The sequence below is a fragment of the Ranitomeya imitator genome, chromosome 2 (assembly GCF_032444005.1).
Source record: "Ranitomeya imitator isolate aRanImi1 chromosome 2, aRanImi1.pri, whole genome shotgun sequence".
Lineage (NCBI taxonomy): Eukaryota > Metazoa > Chordata > Amphibia > Anura > Dendrobatidae > Ranitomeya > Ranitomeya imitator.
In genome coordinates, this window is record NC_091283.1 from 364,727,992 (window position 1) to 364,747,976 (window position 19,985).

The 19,985-nt window shown below is 45.4% G+C and overlaps 1 protein-coding gene across 1 annotated transcript in view; it reads right to left on the bottom strand.

Annotated features, from left to right (window-relative positions):
* The window catches only part of LOC138666585 (zinc finger protein Xfin-like), a 162,944-nt gene that overhangs the window by 9,373 nt on the left and 133,586 nt on the right, over window positions 1-19,985 (bottom strand). Inside the window, exons 21-25 of the mRNA XM_069754786.1 lie at window positions 18,717-18,866; window positions 18,408-18,587; window positions 18,201-18,324; window positions 18,024-18,121; window positions 17,735-17,825 (exon numbers count right to left, since the gene is read on the bottom strand). Of these exons, the coding sequence (XP_069610887.1) occupies window positions 17,735-17,825; window positions 18,024-18,121; window positions 18,201-18,324; window positions 18,408-18,587; window positions 18,717-18,866 (643 nt within the window). The remainder of the gene's footprint in view (window positions 1-17,734; window positions 17,826-18,023; window positions 18,122-18,200; window positions 18,325-18,407; window positions 18,588-18,716; window positions 18,867-19,985) is intronic.

Below are 19,985 nucleotides of genomic sequence, written 5' to 3' on the forward strand. Positions count from 1 at the left end.
CCGAGTTGCATAGGTAGTTGATAGGCGCAATCCACTGCTGCTTCCAGTTGTGTGAGGATAGATCAGGTACTGCAGTCTACAGAGATTCCACGTCTCAGAGCTCGTCCTATTGTTTTGGGTTATTGCCAGATCTCTGTATGTGCGCTGATTACTGCACGCTGTGTTGCCTGATTGCCAGCCATAACAGTACAAGGAGCCATTCAATGATTTCCAATAGAGGGAAAAAAGAAATCCTGACATCATTTTTTTTTCTTAGCTCTGTCTTCAGTCTTTTTTTTCCCCTAGACATTAGAGTGCTTCAGGACACAGCTGTGGACATGGATATTCAGGCTCTGTGCTCCTCAATGGATAATCTCGTTGTAAATGTACAAAAGATTCAAGATACTATTGATCAGAAATCGATGCTAGAACCAAGAATTCCGATTCCTGATTTGTTTTTTGGTGACAGAACTAAGTTCCTGAGCTTCAGAAATAATTGTAAGCTATTTTTGGCCTTGAAACCTCATTCTTCTGGTAATCCTATTCAACAGGTTTTGATTATTATTTCTTTTTTGCGCGGCGACCCACAGGACTGGGCGTTTTCTCTTGCACCAGGAGATTCTGCATTGAGTAATGTTGATGCATTTTTCCAGGCGCTGGGATTGCTTTACGATGAGCCTAATTCAGTGGATCAAGCTGAGAAAAATCTGCTGGCTTTATGCCAGGGTCAGGATGATGTAGAAGTATATTGTCAGAAATTTAGAAAATGGTCAGTACTCACTCTGTGGAATGAATCTGCACTAGCGGCTTTGTTCAGAAAGGGTCTCTCTGAAGCTCTTAAGGATGTAATGGTGGGATTTCCTATGCCTGCTGGTTTGAATGAGTCTATGTCCTTGGCCATTCAGATCGGTCGTCGCTTGCGCGAGCGTAAATCTGTGCACCATCTGGCGGTATTGTCTGAGAGTAAGCCTGAGCCTATGCAGTGCGACAGGACTATGACTAAAGTAGAACGGCACGAACACAGACGTCTGAACAGACTGTGTTTCTATTGTGGTGATTCTACTCATGCTATTTCTAATTGTCCTAAACGCACTAGGCGGTTCGATAGCTCTGCCGTTATTGGTACTGTACAGTCCAAATTCCTTTTGTCCATTACCTTAATGTGCTCTTTGTCATCATATTCTGTCATGGCGTTTGTGGATTCAGGCGCTGCCCTGAATCTGATGGATTTGGATTATGCTAAACGTTGTGGATTTTTCTTGGAGCCTTTGCGGTGTCCTATTCCGTTGAGAGGAATTGATGCTACACCTCTGGCCAAGAATAAGCCTCAGTACTGGGCCCAGCTGACCATGTGCATGGCTCCTGCACATCAGGAAGTTATTCGCTTTTTGGTACTGCATAATTTGCATGATGTGGTCGTGTTGGGGTTGCCATGGCTACAAACCCATAATCCAGTATTGGATTGGAACTCTATGTCGGTAACCAGCTGGGGTTGTCAGGGAGTACATGGTGATGTTCCATTTTTGTCTATTTCGTCATCCATTCCTTCTGACATCCCAGAGTTCTTGTCGGACTTTCAGGATGTATTTGATGAGCCCAAGTCTGATGCCCTTCCTCCGCATAGGAATTGTGATTGTGCTATCGATTTGATTCCTGGTAGTAAATTCCCTAAGGGTCGTTTATTTAATTTGTCCGTACCTGAACACACCGCTATGCGCAGTTATGTGAAGGAGTCCCTGGAGAAGGGACATATTCGCCCATCGTCGTCACCATTGGGAGCAGGGTTCTTTTTTGTAGCCAAGAAGGATGGTTCGCTAAGACCGTGTATTGATTACCGCCTTCTTAATAAGATCACTGTTAAGTTTCAGTATCCCTTGCCATTGATTTCTGACTTGTTTGCTCGGATTAAGGGGGCTAGTTGGTTTACTAAGATTGATCTTCGTGGTGCGTATAATCTGGTGAGAATCAGGCAGGGAGATGAATGGAAAACGGCATTTAATACGCCCGAGGGTCATTTTGAGTATCTGGTGATGCCGTTCGGACTTGCCAATGCTCCATCTGTTTTTCAGTCTTTTATGCATGACATTTTCCGTGAGTATCTGGATAAATTCTTGATTGTTTACTTGGATGACATTTTGATCTTCTCAGATGATTGGGAGTCTCATGTGAAGCAAGTCAGAATGGTTTTCCAGGTACTGCGTGCTAATTCCTTGTTCGTGAAGGGATCAAAGTGTCTCTTCGGTGTGCAGAAAGTTTCATTTTTGGGGTTCATCTTTTCCCCTTCTACTATCGAGATGGATCCGGTTAAGGTTCAGGCCATCCAGGATTGGACTCAGCCGACATCTCTAAAAAGTTTGCAGAAATTCCTGGGCTTTGCTAATTTTTATCGTCGCTTCATCTGTAATTTTTCTAGCATTGCCAGACCATTGACCGATTTGACCAAGAAGGGTGCTGATTTGGTTAATTGGTCTTCTGCTGCCGTGGAAGCTTTTCAGGAGTTGAAGCGTCGTTTTTGCTGTGCCCCTGTGTTGTGTCAACCTGATGTTTCTCTTCCGTTCCAGGTCGAGGTTGATGCTTCTGAGATTGGTGCAGGGGCGGTTTTGTCACAGAGAGGTTCTGGTTGCTCAGTGTTCAAACCATGTGCTTTCTTTTCCAGGAAATTTTCTGCTGCTGAGCGTAATTATGATGTGGGCAACCGAGAGTTGCTGGCCATGAAGTGGGCATTCGAGGAGTGGCGTCATTGGCTTGAGGGTGCTAAGCATCGCGTGGTGGTTTTGACTGATCATAAGAACCTTACTTATCTTGAGTCTGCCAAGCGCTTGAATCCTAGACAGGCCCGTTGGTCGTTATTTTTTGCTCGTTTTGATTTTGTGATTTCATACCTTCCGGGCTCTAAAAATGTGAAGGCGGATGCTCTGTCTAGGAGTTTTGTGCCCGACTCTCCGGGGTTATCTGAGCCGGCGAGTATCCTCAAGGAAGGAGTCATTGTGTCTGCCATCTCCCCTGATTTGCGGAGAGTGTTGCAGAAATTTCAGGCTAATAAACCTGATCGTTGTCCGGCCGAGAAACTGTTCGTCCCTGATAGGTGGACTAGTAAAGTTATCTCTGAACTTCATTGTTCGGTGCTGGCCGGTCATCCAGGAATCTTTGGTACCAGGGAGTTGGTTGCTAGATCCTTCTGGTGGCCATCTCTGTCACGGGATGTGCGTGCTTTTGTGCAGTCCTGTGGAATTTGTGCTAGGGCTAAGCCCTGCTGTTCACGTGCCAGTGGGTTGCTTTTGCCCTTGCCGGTCCCGAAGAGGCCTTGGACACATATTTCGATGGATTTCATTTCTGACCTTCCCGTTTCTCAAAAGATGTCTGTCATTTGGGTGGTCTGTGATCGCTTTTCTAAAATGGTCCATCTGGTGCCCTTGGTTAAATTGCCTTCCTCCTCTGATTTGGTGCCTTTGTTCTTCCAGCATGTGGTTCGTTTACATGGCATTCCTGAGAATATTGTTTCTGACAGAGGTTCCCAGTTTGTCTCGAGGTTCTGGCAAGCCTTTTGTGGTAGGATGGGCATTGACCTATCTTTTTCCTCGGCCTTCCATCCTCAGACTAATGGCCAGACCGAACGAACCAATCAGACCTTGGAAACATATCTGAGATGTTTTGTTTCCGCTGACCAGGATGATTGGGTGTCATTTTTGCCGTTGGCTGAGTTCGCCCTTAATAATCGGGCCAGCTCGGCTACCTTGGTCTCTCCATTTTTCTGCAATTCTGGGTTCCATCCTCGTTTCTCTTCAGGACAGGTTGAGTCTTCGGACTGTCCTGGTGTGGATTATGTGGTGGACAGGTTGCAGCAGATCTGGACTCAGGTAGTGGACAATTTGACCTTGTCCCAGGAGAAGGCTCAGCTTTTCGCTAATCGCAGACGCCGTGTGGGACCCCGACTTCGTGTTGGGGATCTGGTTTGGTTATCTTCTCGTCATATACCTATGAAGGTTTCCTCTCCTAAATTTAAACCTCGTTTTATTGGTCCGTATAGGATTTCTGAGATTCTCAATCCGGTGTCTTTTCATCTGACCCTCCCAGACTCCTTTTCCATACATAATGTATTCCATAGGTCGTTGTTGAGGAGATACGTGGCACCTATGGTTCCATCTGTGGAGCCTCCTGCCCCTGTTTTGGTGGAGGGGGAATTGGAGTATATTGTGGAGAAGATTTTGGATTCTCGTGTCTCTAGACGGAAACTCCAGTATCTGGTCAAATGGAAGGGTTATGCTCAGGAAGATAATTCCTGGGTTTTTGCCTCTGATGTCCATGCCCCAGATCTTGTTCGTGCCTTTCATGTGGCTCATCCTGGTCGGCCTGGGGGTTCTGGTGAGGGTTCGGTGACCCCTCCTCAAGGGGGGGGTACTGTTGTGAATTCTGTGGCTGAGTTCACTTCTGTGGTCACAAGTGGTATTGCAGTCTCTGGGCTTCCTCCCTCAGGTGTTTTGGTGAGCTCGTTGGCTGCCTTGCTATTTAGCTCCACCTGAGTCTGTCTTCCTTGCTCCTTGTCAATGTTCCAGTGTTGGATCTGAGCTACTGCATCTTTCCTTGGGCCTGCTGCTCTGCTAGATAAGTGCTTCTAGTTTGTTTTCTGTTTTTTCTGTCCAGCTTGTTATTATCTTTTGCTGGAAGCTCTGAGAAGCAAAGGGGTGCACCGCCGTGCTGTTAGTTCGGCACGGTGGGTCTTTTTGCCCCTTTGCGTGGTTTTCGTTTTAGGGTTTTTGTAGACTGCATAGTTCTCTTTGCTATCCTCGCTCTGTCTAGAATATCGGGCCTCACTTTGCTGAATCTATTTCATTCCTACGTTTGTCTTTTCATCTTGCTAACAGTCATTATATGTGGGGGCTGCCTATTCCTTTGGGGTATTTCTCTGAGGTAAGTCAGGCTTGTATTTCTATCTTCAGGCTAGTCAGCTCCTCAGGCAGTGCCGAGTTGCATAGGTAGTTGATAGGCGCAATCCACTGCTGCTTCCAGTTGTGTGAGGATAGATCAGGTACTGCAGTCTACAGAGATTCCACGTCTCAGAGCTCGTCCTATTGTTTTGGGTTATTGCCAGATCTCTGTATGTGCGCTGATTACTGCACGCTGTGTTGCCTGATTGCCAGCCATAACACCACCCGCTGTCACATCAAGGGTACCAGATTCGGAGGCTGATCAAGGATACATACGACATCTTTTCTGGATACCGAGGAGTCCTGCGACCTTCCACTCCTTTGATCGGGACAGCTGCCACTCCTGCCACTTGAGCGGCTGCCATCCTTAGTGCGCCCGTGCTGGTGACCAGGCACTGGTAGTGGTGACTGCTGCTGCTGCAAAGGCTGCTGCTGCTGTCCTCTCAGATCTTCCATGGCGGGGAGCTTTGGATATAAGCACTTCTTCTGTGGTCATCCCCATTTTATAAGGCATCCACTGAGCTTCTCCTCGGATCTGCCTTCTCGGGTGCCCAGAAAATGCCCCTCCCACCTCCACCGGCCAGGATGCGTCACGTCCCCATGCGTACCAGACGCCTTTTTTCACTCAGGACGCTGCCATCTTGCTTCCGGCGCACCCCCTATGATGTCACTCAGGCACGCCCACTCGCAAAGTGCCTTGCCTGTGATGTCAGCAGAGTGCGCACCCGGAAGCCTCACTCACTATGGAGTTCCGGCTGGAAGACGGAGGAGGGAGAGCTGCGCGGCGGATTCAGAAGAGTCAGCCCGGCCCACGTCTGTGCCGCCCACCCATACACTAAGGCCCTCTGGACTCACGGACGGCGTTTCCAGCACCTGAAGGCCGGCATACAGGCATGTGACTGTTCGTCCAGTACCGGGACAGGAGTGGGCAAGGTGGGCAAGCAGGAATAAAAATAATAAAATCTTCAACCTGCCCGAGTCTCAGCACGAGGGTTCCGATCAGGACAGGAAACTCAACTGAAGCGGGGTAGAGGCACTGCTCTTTTATTTCAGCAGGTTTCCTGTCCTGGCTGGGCGGATCCCCATGTGCTGTCATTGGTGTAGGGAAAATCTTACTTTAGACCCATTTTTTTTTATTTTCACAAGGATGGCAGGAGAGAATGAATCCCAAAATTTGTTGTGCAATTTGTCCTGAGAACGCAGATACCCCATATGTGAGGGAAATATACTGTTTTGGTGCACATTAGGGCTTGGAAGGGATGGAGCACCGTTTGACTGAAAAATTGTCTGGAATCGTTAGTGGACGCCATGTCGTATTTGGAGAGTCCCAGATATGCCTGAACAGTGGAAACCACCAAAAGAAACCCTCAATTGGGAAACTAAACCCTTCAAGAAACTTCTGTACATGAGTGATGAGCACCTTGAACCCGCAGGTGCTTCACAGAGGTTTATAACATAGAGCCGTGAAAATAAAAATAAAAAAAAATCACATTTTTTTTCCACAAAAATGTTCTTTCAGCCCCAAATTTTTTTCACAAGGGTAACAGGAGAAAATGGAATCCAAAATTTGTTGTGCAATTACTCCCGAGTACGCAGATACCCCATATGTGGGGGCAAAGTACTGTTTGGGGCATGGCAGGATTCAGAAAGTAAAAAGTGACGTTTTGGAATGCAAACTTTGATAGAATGGTCTGCGGCTGTCATGTCGTATTTTGAGGACCCCTGATGTGCCTAAGCAATGGAAACCCCCACAAGTGACCACATTTTGGAAACTAGACCTCTCAAGGAATTATTCGAGACGTGTGGTGAGCACCTTGAACCGCCTTGGTGCTTCACAGAATTTTACAACGTTGATCTGTGAAAATGAAAATAAAATATTTTTCCCACCAAAATGTTGTTTTACCCCAAATGGTTTTCATTTTCAGAATAGCAAGAGAAAATTGACCCCAAAATTTGTTGTGCAATTTCTCCTGAGTACACCGATACCCCATATATGGTCAAAACTACTTTTGAGGCACAGTGCAAAGCTCAGAAAAGAAGGGCCATATAGGAGTTCACATTTTGCTGGACTGATTTGAGGGTGCCGTGTTACATTTGCAGAGCCACTGAGGTGCCAAAACAGCAGAAACCCTCCATATGTGACATGATTTTACAAAATACATCCCCACCACCCTCATGAAGCCATCTATGGGTGCAGTAATCATATTGACATCACTTCTGCCTCAAAGAACTTTATACCATTGATCGGTGAAGAAAGAATAAATTAAATGTTGTTTTAGCTCCAAGTTGTTAATTTTTCTAAGGGCTAATAGGAAAAATGGACCTCAGTTTGTTGTAAAAATTTCTCCTTAGTGCGCCAATACCTTACATGTAAACAGGAATACTTTTCAGGCACAGTGCAGAACTCAGAAGGGAAGGAGCGTCATATAAAAGCGCAGATTTTACTGTTATGGTTTGCGGGTGCCATGACTCACTTAGAGAGCCTCTGAGGTGCCAGAACAGCAAAACTCCCAATAAGTGGTCCGATTTTACAAACTACACCTCAATGAATTCATCTAGGGATGCAGTGATTATATTGAAGGTTGAAGGAAGACTTTAAGTCCATCTTGTTCAACTCATAGCCTAACCTAACATGCCCTAACATGTTGATCCAGAGGAAGGCAAAAAAAAAAACCATGTGGCAAAGAGTAAGCTCCACACTGGGGAAAAAAATTCCTTCCTGACTCCACATACGACAATCAGACTAGTTCCCTGGATCAACACCCTAACAAGGAATCTAGTATACAGTATATACCCGGTAACATTATACTTTTCAAGAAAGGCATCCAGTCCACCCTTAAATTTAAGTGATGAATCACTCATCAAACCTTTTGTGTGGCACCGTATCAAAAGCTTTTGAAAAGTCCATGTACACTACGTCCACTGTGTTGCCTTGGTCCAGTCCAGAACTTACCTCTTCATAGAAATTGATCAGATTAGTCTGACATGAACGGTCCCTAGTAAACCCGTGCTGATACTGGGTCATGAGGTTATTCCTCTTCAGATACTCCAGTATAGCATCTCTTTGAATACCCTCCAGGATTTTACCCACAGTAGAGGTTAAGCTTACTGGCCTATAATTTCTGAGTTCAGTTTTTGTCCCCTTTTTGAATATTGGCACCACATTTGCTATACGCCAATCCTGTGGTACAGACCCTTTTATTATGGAGTCTTTTAAGATTAAAAATAATTGTCTATCAATGACTGTACTTAATTCCTGCAGTACTCGGGGGTGTATCCCATCCGGGCCCGGAGATTTGTCAATTTTAGTGATTTTTAGACGCCGACGTACTTCCTGCTGATCCGATTTTGGAAATTATACCTCTTTGGGAATTTATCACCAGGTGTAGTGATGATTTAAACTACAAACACTGACCTACAAAGCCATCCATAACCTTTCTCCTCTGTATATTTCCAAACTTATCTCTCAATATCTTCCCTCACGTAATCTCCGGTCCTCCCAAGATCTCCTTCTCTCCTCCACGCTTATTTTCACTCTTCACCCAATCGCCTCCAAGACGTCTCCCGAATATCCCCCATCCTCTGGAATTCTGTGCCCCAACAAGTCCAGTTATCCACCACATTTGGATCCTTCAAAAGAAACCTGAAAACCCATCTCTTCAAAGAAGCTTACAACCTGTAATGACCACACGGCCACCTCAACATCATCGGAGCTACCGCAACCTCCGATCTACTGTCTCCTTCCCCATAATCCTGTAGAATGTAAGCCCGCAAGGGCAGGGTCCTCTTCCCTCTGTACCGGTCTGTCATTGTTAGTTTGTTTACTGTAATTGATATCTGTAATTTGATGCAACTCCTTCTCATGGAATTAATGGTGCTATATAAATAAATAATAATAATAATGATTTTGACTCCATGGGTGTTTTTCAGAAGAAGCATGGATGCTGCTGAGTGAAAATTGCAAACTGCCACTTTAGGGACCAGGACATTTAGTGACCAGTACATTATGCCCAGCTCGCACTTTTGGAAACATGCCCCCATAATTTAAGTGGGTTCTCATCGCTACTGAAATGCCAAACATGTGGATGCCAAATGAGGTTTACACACACTGTAGGGCTCAGGAGGTAGGAGGGCATTTGGATTTGGGAGTGCAGAATTTGATGGATTTCTTTTTTTTTTTTGGGGGGGGGGGGGGGGGTAGGGGGGCGAGGCAAATAACCGTACCACTTTTCCAGAACCTTTGTACTACCAGTAACGTGGAAACCCCTATATTTACATTTCCAGCTGACATACCCGAGTGGAGACTTGTTTTTTTTCTAGATTGATGTGGAACATTTTACATAACATTTTGAATCACATTTATCCTGCGCGCTACGCTGAGCACTTACATCGAGGTTTACATCTAAATCTCCGAATGATGTGATTCAGATGAAATCACGAAGGATCCATTCTCTATAATGAGGCAGCAGAGTTACTCTAGACTCCGTCTGGCCTCGCTTCAGCATTGTCCTTTTCAGAAGTGCACAAAACTGCGGCAGACGGCGCTTTTATGCACGCTAACAAAGACGGACATTGCCGGGCCCGTATAGTGTTAGGGGTAGTACCCCAAGTTGGCCACTAGATGTGGGCATCATAGAACACAGACATAGTAATAGGTATAGTTAGAATAGGAGGGGCACGAGGGGAATAAGTATAGAGTAGCTTCCTGTTTTAGGTCAGTTGGGGCCTGGGCACCCGTGTAGCTCATACAGTGCTGGCTAGCCCAGGGCACTTTGTGCCCCATAACTTCTGTTAGGAAGGAATAGGCTCAGCAAAAGTATCCAGGGAGCCAGAACTAAGAATGGAGAGAGAGAAAGAATACAGCAACAGTAAAATCAACAGTGCAGCAATAGTGGGACTGCAGCTACTGAACGTTAGAAGGCTGAGCCATTTGGAATAGAGTGCACCAGGGTGAAATGGCAGGGAATGCCCCCATGAAAGGCAGAAACACTGCACATTAAGGGCACTGCGGAACTGTATTGCACGGACCGCCCCGAACGCAGGCTTAGTGACAGGCAAGGGTCAGAGACACTGATGCCCAATGCTGTGTGCCCTGGATGACAAGTTGCTGAGTAAAGATGTTGAAGTTAAACTGGACTGTGAATCTTTATTCTTGGAATCGTCTGCAGAGGTAACTGACCCATACCGGGAAGGCCCTGATGGCGTAGAGAAGCAGCACCGAGGTACTTTAAGGGAAGGGGTCCAGGGAGTGACACAGGGACTGATGTCAGCCATGGCTACCACTCTAGCACCCCCTGGCCCTTCTTTCACTTGGCGTAGTCGGCAGGATCTCACTGCCCCATATGGAGAAGAGAGAATTGTGATTGATGCAACAAAAGGTGAAACTCCGGGAGGAACGGATGCTCTGGAAGTGGCGAGAACACTGGAAATGACTACTACTGATGTGACAAAGATGGCGGTTAGGGTGATGAAGAATGGCACCACAATGGGAGATTACTGCTGTGCCTGCACCATTCGTGGGCGTACCCACGCTGAAATGGCGCGAAGATCCTTTTAATGACGCCTCCAGAGGATGCTCCGCAGACCCCTAGCCCCATGCCCACAGAGACTGCTTGAGAAGGAATGGGAGGAGCGACAGGAAGCGACACCACCTTGGAACAGGTGGGGTCCAGAAGAGGATCTTATGTGCAGCTGTGGCAGCCTAGGCCGCATTGGAAAGAGGAGGCGGCAGGAGGACGTAAGAACCCGGGCCGCCAGTGGGAAGAAATCGCAGAGCACCCCACTTACCAGTTCCTGGAGAGTTCTACAGCACGGAGTTGGCAGCCAGCAGAGTCCACATCGTCCTACAGGCCAGGGACATCGCGAGCGGAGCAGTCCTCTTCACGTTTGTTGGAGCCAGAACATCTTGCGGAGCCAGCCTTGAGGTGCCGGGAGGAGGAACCTCATCGCCCTCCGTGGAAGGATGCAGCAGATGCGGAGAGGACGTGGACCGGAGACGCCGACTCGAGGCGGTGAGTGAGCCTCACCCCCTGCCCCACGATAGCGAGACCCTGTTCCCAACGTCCACTCCCGGAGCCAGACCTAAATCGTTCCTCCCTGCCGTGGGCGTTTGACAGTTCGCTGGGTGTTAGAGGGGAGGCACATCGTAAACACCCGGGCGTCCACCGCACGTCCAGTCACGCATCTCCAATGGGGGGTCTGTTTCCTCACCTCGACCCTATGCACCTCAGAAGAGATAGTACAGCATGCGGACTTGAGCTTGGCACAGTCGAGTACCAGTGATGTTCCTGCCATTTCTGCCTCTCCGAGGCAACCTGTGACTGCTGCGGCCACAGAGCCACCCCTGACCCGGGATCGGGAAAGGGAACCTGATGTCATTGGAGTAGCGTGAGGCACGTGCCGTAGAAGCAACGGAACTGAACGTTTGTGGTGCCGTTGCACCATATATTAAAGGGACTGTTCCACGTCCTGTCAGGGCATAAGAGAAGCCCTGCTGTTTCCCCAATATACAGGGGAGTTTTGAGGTCAAAATGGCCAAAAGGACATTTATAATTTTCCAGTATATAGAAAAGTTTCATGACCAGAAGAGGTCACAAGGACATTTGTGTTTTGTCTGTCTGATCCAGAAGACTGCGAACTGGATGTTTTTTTTTTACAGAGACTATGGACTCTTCTTTTTGTTGCACCTGTTGTGCCCATTCTGCTGTTTCCTGGTACAAGAGTACTATATTTAAAGGAAGGGGGCCGTCTCCCTTTAAAGACATTATGGACATGACTTGTATTGAGTCCTCTATAGTGTTAAAAAAAAATGTTTTATATTTAAAAGGTTGCCATGGTTGAGGACAATCATCTTTAAAGAAAGGGGGAAATATAGGGAATGTGAAAAGTATATTGTTTCTTCTTCCCAACCCCTTTAGTTCTGTACAGTGTTTATTGTTAATGTGTTCATTCACGGTGGCACTGCTACACATAAAGTGTATTGTCACCGTGTACAGGAGTACTGCTACACCTTATGCGTATTACTCTGCATATTTACATGTTCTGCACACACGTCGGTTAGGGAAAGTAAGTGCCCCGGACCCGTATAGTGATAGGGGGAGTAGTACCCCAAGTTGGCCACTAGATGGAGGCATCATAGAACACAGACATAATAATAGGTATAGTTAAAATAGGAGGGGCAGGAGGGGAATAAGTATAGTGTAGCTTTCTGCTTTAGGTCAGATGGGGCCTGGGCGCCCATGTAGCTCATACAGGGCTGGCTAGCCCAGGTCACTTCGTGCCCCGTAACATTCTGTTAGGAAGGAATAGGCCCAGCAAAAGTATCCAGGGGGCCAGAATTAAGAATGGAGAGAGAGAGAAACAATACAGTAACAGCAGAATCAGCAGTGCAGAAATAGTGGGACTGCAGGTACTGAACAGAAGGCTGAGCCATTTGGGAGAGAGTGCACCAAGATGTGTCAGATTTTTGCGTGGGCTGCCATTCTCAGAATCGGGGCGAAACAGCAAGGAATGCCCCCACGAAAGGATGAAATACTGGACATTAAGGACACTGCGGAAACGTACAGTACGGACCACCCCAAAGGCAGGGTTAGCAACAAGCAAGGGTCAGAGACACTGATGCCTGATGCTGTAACGATGTGTGCCCTGGATGACAAGTTGCTGAGTAAAGATGCTGACGTTGAAGTGAAACTGGACTGTGTTTCTTTATTCTTGGAATCGTCTGCAGAGGTAACTGACCCATACCGGGAAGGCCCTGATGGTGTAGAGAAGCAGCACCGAGGTACTTTAACTCCTTTCTGCCATTAGACGTACTATTCCGTCCATGTGGGGTGGGCCTTACTTCCCAAGGACGGAATAGTACGTCATAGGCGATCGGCCGCTTATCGCAGCTGACATCCGGCACTATGTGCCAGGAGCGGTCACGGACCGCCCCCGGCACATTAACCCCCGGCACACCGCGATCAAACATGATCGCGATGTGCCGGCGGTTGTTATGACCTGGTGGTAAGGACAATAATGGACCTAGTGGGTAAGAGCACACGGAATGACCTAATAGTTACTAATAATATAGGACGAGCTCTGAGACGTGGGAACTCTGCTGACCGCAATCCCTAATCCTATCACACACACTAGAAATAGCCGTGGATTGCTCCTAACGCTCCCTATGCAACTCGACACAGCCTAAGAAACTAGCTAGCCCTAGAAATAGAAAAATAAAGCCTACCTTGCCTCAGAGAAATTCCCCAAAGGAAAAGGCAGCCCCCACATATAATGACTGTGAGTAAAGATGAAAATTACAAACACAGAGATGAAATAGATTAAGCACAGTGAGGCCCAACTTACTGAACAGACAGAGGATAGGAAAGGAAACTTTGCGGTCAGCGCAAATACCTACAAAAAGACCACGCAGAGGGCGCAAAAAGACCCTCCGCACCGACTCACGGTGCGGAGGCGCTCCCTCTGCGTCCCAGAGCTTCCAGCAAGCAAGACAAAAATCAAAATAGCAAGCTGGACAGAAAAATAGCAAACCAGAGAAAAACAAGCAGTAACTTAGCTTCAGCTGGGAAGACAGGTCACAAGAACGATCCAGGAGAGAGCAAGACCAATACTGGAACATTGACAGGTGTCATGGAGCAATGATCTAAGTGGAGTTAAATAGAGCAGCCAGCTAACGAATTAACCTCGTCACCTGTAGAAGGAAACTCAGAAGCCGCAGCTCCACTCACAACCACCAGAGGAAGCCCATGGACAGAACCAGCCAAAGTACCATTCATGACCACAGGAGGGAGCTTGACAACAGAATTCACAACAGGAGGTGCAGGGAAGCATCGCGCAGGAAGGGGGCTCCCTGTGGGCTTCCCTGAGACCCCCGCAGCAACGCGATATGATCGCATTGCTCCGGGGGTCTCCTACCTTCCTTCCTGCAGCAAGTCCCGGATCCAAGATGGCCGCGGATCCGGGTCCTGCAGGGAGGGAGGTGGCTTACCAAGTGCCTGCTCAGAGCAGGCACTTGGTAACGCTGCAGCGCTCTGAGACAGATCGGTGATCTGTCAGAGTGCTGTGCAAACTGGCAGATCACCGATCTGTATTGTCCCCCCCTGGGACAAAGTAAAAAAGTTTAAAAATTGTTTTACAAGTGTGTAAAAAAAAAAAAATCCTAAATAATGAAAAAAAATATATATATATTATTCCCATAAATACATTTCTTTATCTAAATAAAAAAAAAACAATAAAAGTACACATATTTAGTATCGCCGCGTCCGTAATGACCCGACCTATAAAACTGTCCTACTAGTTAACCCCTTCAGTAAACACCGTAAGAAAAAAAAAAACGAGACAAAAAACGCTTTATTATCATACCGCCGAACAAAAAGTAGAATAACACGCGATCAAAAAGACGGATATAAATAACCATGGTACCGCTGAAAGCGTCATCTTGTCCCGCAAAAAACGAGCCGTGATACAGCAACATCAGCAAAAAAATAAAAAAGTTATAGTCCTCAGAATAAAGCGATGCAAAAACAATTATTTTTTCTATAAAATAGTTTTTATCGTATAAAAGCGCCAAAACATTAAAAAAAATGATATAAATGAGGTATCGCTGTAATCGTACTGACCCGAAGAATAAAACTGCTTTATCAATTTTACCAAACGCGGAACGGTATAAACGCCTCCCCCAAAAGAATTTCATGAATAGCTGGTTTTTGGTAATTCTACCTCACAAAAATCAGAATAAAAAGCGATCAAAAAATGTCACGTGCCCGAAAATGGTACCAATAAAAACGTCAACTCGTCCCGCAAAAAACAAGACCTCACATGACTCTGTGGACTCAAATATGGAAAAATTATAGCTCTCAAAATGTGGTAACGCAAAAAATATTTTTTGCAATAAAAAGCGTCTTTCAGTGTGTGACGGCTGCCAATCATAAAAATCCGCTAAAAAACCCACTATAAAAGTAAATCAAACCCCCCTTCATCACCCCCTTAGTTAGGGAAAAATAAAAAAATTTAAAAAATGTATTTATTTCTATTTTCCCATTAGGGTTAGGGCTAGGGTTAGGGTTAGGGCTAGGGCTAGGGTTAGGGCTAGGGTTAGGGCTAGGGTTAGGGCTAGGGCTAGGTCTAGGGTTAGGGCTAGGGTTAAGGCTACAGTTAGGGTTAAGGCTACAGTTAGGGTTGGGGCTAAAGTTAGAGTTTGGATTACATTTGCGGTTGGGAATAGGGTTGGGATTAGGGTTAGTGGTATGTCTGGGTTAGAGGTGTGGTTAGGGTTACCGTTGGAATTAGGGTTAGGGGTGTGTTTGGATTAGGGTTTCAGTTATAATTGGGGGGTTTCCACTGTTTAGACACATCAGGGGCTCTCCAAACGGGACATGGCGTCCGATCTCAATTCCAGCCAATTCTGCGTTGAAAAAGTAAAACAGTGCTCCTTCCCTTCCGAGCTCTCCCGTGTGTCCAAACAGGGGTTTACCCCAACATATGGGGTATCAGCGTACTCAGGATAAATTGGACAACAACTTTTGGGGTCCAATTTCTCCTGTTACCCTTGGGAAAATACAAAACTGGGGGCTAAAAAATTATTTTTGTGGGAAAAAAAAAGATTTTTTATTTTCACGGCTCTGCGTTATAAACTGTAGTGAAACACTTGGGGGCTCAAAGTTCTCACAACACATCCAGATAAGTTCGTGGGAGGGTCTAGTTTCCAATATGGGGTCACTTGTGGGGGGTTTCTACTGTTTAGGTATATTAGGGGCTCTGCAAACGCAATGTGACGCCTGCAGACCATTCCATCTAAGTCTGCATTCCAAATGGCGCTCCTTCCCTTCCAAGCCCTCCCATGCGCCCAAACGTTGGTTCCCCCCCACATATGGGGCATCAGCGCACTCAGGACAAATTGGACAACAACTTTTGGGGTCCAATTTCTCCTGTTACCCTCGAGAAAATACAAAACTGGGGGCTAAAAAATAATTTTGGGGTGAATTTTTATTTTTTATTTTCACGGCTCTGCGTTAGAAACTGTAGTGAAACACTTGGGGGCTCAAAGTTCTCACAACACATCTAGATAAGTTCCTTGGGGGGTCTAGTTTCAAATATGGGGTCACTTGTGGGGGGTTTCTACTGTTTAGGTACATTAGGGGCTCTGCAAACGCAATGTGACGCCTGCAGACCATTCCATCTAAGTCTGCATTCCAAATGGCGCTCCTTCCCTTCCGAGCCCTCCCATGCGCCCAAACGGTGGTTCCCCCCACATATGGGGTATCAGCGCACTCAGGACAAATTGCACAACAACTTTTGGGGTCCAATTTCTCCTGTTACCCTCGGGAAAATACAAAACTGGGGACTAAAAAATAATTTTTGTGGGAAAAAATTTGTGTTTTATTTTTACGGCTCTGCATTATAAACTTCTGTGAAGCTCTTGGTGGGTCAAAGTGCTCACCACACATCTAGATAAGTTCCTTAGGGGGTCTACTTTCCAAAATGGTGTCACTTGTGGGGGGTTTCAATGTTTAGGCACATCAGTGGCTCTCCAAACGCAACATGGCGTCTCATCTCAATTCCTGTGAATTTTGCATTGAAAAGTCAAACGGCGCTCCTTCCCTTCCGAGCTCTCCCATGCGCCCAAACAGTGGTTTAACCCCACATATGGGGTATCAGCGTACTCAGGACAAATTGTACAACAACTTTTTGGTTCCGATTTCTTCTCTTACCATTGGGAAAATAAAAAATTGGGGGCGAAAAGATAATTTTTGTGAAAAAAAATGATTTTTTATTTTTACGGTTCTGCATTATAAACTTCTGTGAAGCTCTTGGTGGGTCAAAGTGCTCACCACACATCTAGATAAGTTCCTTAGGGGGTCTACTTTCCAAAATGGTGTCACTTGTGGGGGGTTTCAATGTTTAGGCACATCAGTGGCTCTCCAAACGCAACATGGCGTCCCATCTCAATTCCAGTCAATTTTGCATTAAAAAGTCAAATGGCGCTCCTTCGCTTCCGAGCTCTGTCATGCGCCCAAACAGTAGTTTACCTCCACTTATGGGGTATCGGCGTACTCAGGACAAATTGTACAACAAGGTTTGGGGTCTATTTTCTCCTGTAACCCTTGGTAAAATAAAACAAATTGGAGCTGAAGTAAATTTTTTGTGAAAAAAAGTTAAATGTTAATTTTTATTTAAACATTCCAAAAATTCCTGTGAAACACCTGAAGGGTTAATAAACTTCTTGAATGTGGTTTTGAGAACCTTGAGGGGTGCCGTTTTTAGAATGGTGTCACACTTGGGTATTTTCTATCATATAGACCCCTCAAAATGACTTCAAAATAAAATGGTGTTGTAAAAATGAGAAATTGCTGGTCAACTTTTAACCCTTATAACTCCCTAACAAAAAAAAATTTTGGTTCCAAAATTGTGCTGATGTAAAGTAGACATGTGGGAAATTTTACTTATTAAGTATTTTGTGTGACTTATCTCTGTGATTTAATTGCATAAAAATTCAAAGTTGGAAAATTGCGAAAGTTTAAAAATTTTCGCCATATTTCCGTTTTTTTCACAAATAAACGCAGGCAATATCAAAGAAATTTTACCACTATCATGAAGTACAATATGTCACGAGAAAACAATGTCAGAATCACCGGGATCCGTTGAAGCGTTCCAGAGTTATAACCTCATAAAGGGACAGTGGTCAGAATTGTAAAAATTGGCCCGGTCCATAACGTGCAAACCACCCTTGGGGGTAAATGGGTTAAGGGAAGGGGTCTAGGGAGTGATACAGGGACTGATGTCATCCATGGCTACCACTCTAGCACCCCCTGGCCCTTCCTTCGACTACTCACCTGGGTAACCGTATGTAGGAATCTCCTCTTTACACCGCTCATCACGCCTCACGATGGTCTCTGTAGTATTAATATGGGTCAGATCTTTACCCTGAAACAAAAATTATAAAAGTCACAGACAGGTGGAGAAGTCACATCTATGATCAGCTCTAATCCTGCCATCTCCACCGTTCTCATTACACAAGTATAAAACATATAATACTGGTGGATAAAACAAGACTGAACACAAGACCTTCATAGACATCTACACATCTTAGAAGAGATCTCATGACACCTTCTCTCCATCTACCTGATGATACTGAGGAACATCGGGATTTTCTTGTTTACAGTTCTGTATAAGAAGAGGACGGGGACATCTCTCTGGTGTTGTCCTCTTACTGGATAAAGCTGGAGGAAACACATACAGGGGCTGAATTTATTCTTTACATACAGATAATTATAGGCCGTGTGTATTTAGTCCTATTACCTGGTGATGTGAGGGGTTGGGGATCCTCCATCATGACGTCCTTGTACAGATCTTTGTGTCCTTCTAAATACTCCCACTCCTCCATCGAGAAATACACGGTGACATCCTGGCTCCTTAGAGGAACCTAACACATAGAATGATACCATCATACCCCCAATCCCTTCATAGCATTACTGTATAATGTCCCAGCATTCCCAGCAGTGTCACCTCTCCAGTCAGCAGCTCAATCATCTTGTAGGTGAGTTCTAGGATCTTCTGGTCATTGATGTCTTCATCTATCAGGGGGCGAGATGGAGGCGCCGTGATTGGGCTCAGGGGTCTTCCCTGTCCCTCAGATATCGGGTCCTGACTGCAATCACTAGAGGTCTTCTTCACTACTGTGTAATCCTGGTTATGGAGAGACACAATAAAAAATCTCACTACAGACATTTCCAGAGTCCTCACCTCTCCAGTACTGTCCATCTGGTATTCCCATAGATAAGAATGATGTAATATGTCATCATCAGAATCTCTCACCTCTCCAGTAAGCTGGAAGAGGATCTCTAGGGTAAGGTGAAATATTCTCTCCGTCTTCTTCCTCCTGTCCCTATCCATCTTTGATGGGGCAATCAGGAAAATTCTTTTATATAGAAGATCTCCACTGAGAGGATCCAATATTGTAGGGACCTAAATGGGAGAAAGTTGAGCCGATGTAATCCGATGCCTAAAAGAGTTTGCACTCCTTGATGTATTATTAAATGACGTTGATTGGAGGGGTTCAAAAGCTGGATTTCTAACTTTTTATATGCTGCAATCAATAGCAACTGTTACAGCTAATTGGTTAAACAAAGCATTGATATCTCGATACGTGGTGGCAGAACATGATTGTTGCCATTGTAGCTATAAAAAAAAAAAGACTGTTTCTGCTTTTTCAAAGCATTGGCAAGAAATCTATTTTGTTTCTTCATGAAATGTATTACGAAAAAAATTTGAAAAACAAAACCATGTTCATACTTGGTATCACAATAATTGCACATGTAAAAATAATGTTGTAATTGCTGTCCTTTTTCAAAAAATGAAAATACATGCAAACAAATTCACTTTCCTTCTGAAGAATGGCCAAGGTATCCGATACCGGTATCAAAAAAGGCAAATCTCTTGAGGCATTTGGGGATTTTACTCAAGAGATAAATAATAATGATGATGCTATTAAAGATGCCCTGTTCCAGAAATATAGCATCACTCCAGAAGTTTATTGAAAATAAAAATCCAGACCCATGAACAGTTGTGATGTGGCTGGTTTCTTGAGAATAACCTTTTTCCAGTGGATTAGGGGTTTGTCTGCAGCCAAGTTTGAGGACCTGGAGGATCTTATGTTTAAGGAACAATTTCAGCAAATTTGTCAAAAAGCTGTGCCTCAGTTCAAGGACCAGGATTCAAAAACTGGCTGAAATGGCAGATCTCTACACTGCCAATTCCTGAGAAAAGAAAACTTACTTCTTCAACCTAACGTTTCAGAAGCTGAGTATGCTATAAAGTTTCGAAAAAGATGCAGGTGGCAACAGGGCTGGTTCATGAAAATGGCAACAGGTCCAGGCCACCCAGAAACAATGACGTGATCGCAATACAATGGAAAGATTTATGATGTAGGCCAGAAAATGTGGGTCCTTGTGCCTATAAACAAAAACCAACATCAGGCTTCATGGGACAGCCTTTATACTATTTTCCAGAGCTGCAATTATGTAAATTTACTGCGTCTATGGATATGGAAAACAGAAGTCGGGAAGTATTTCATGTAAACATGAT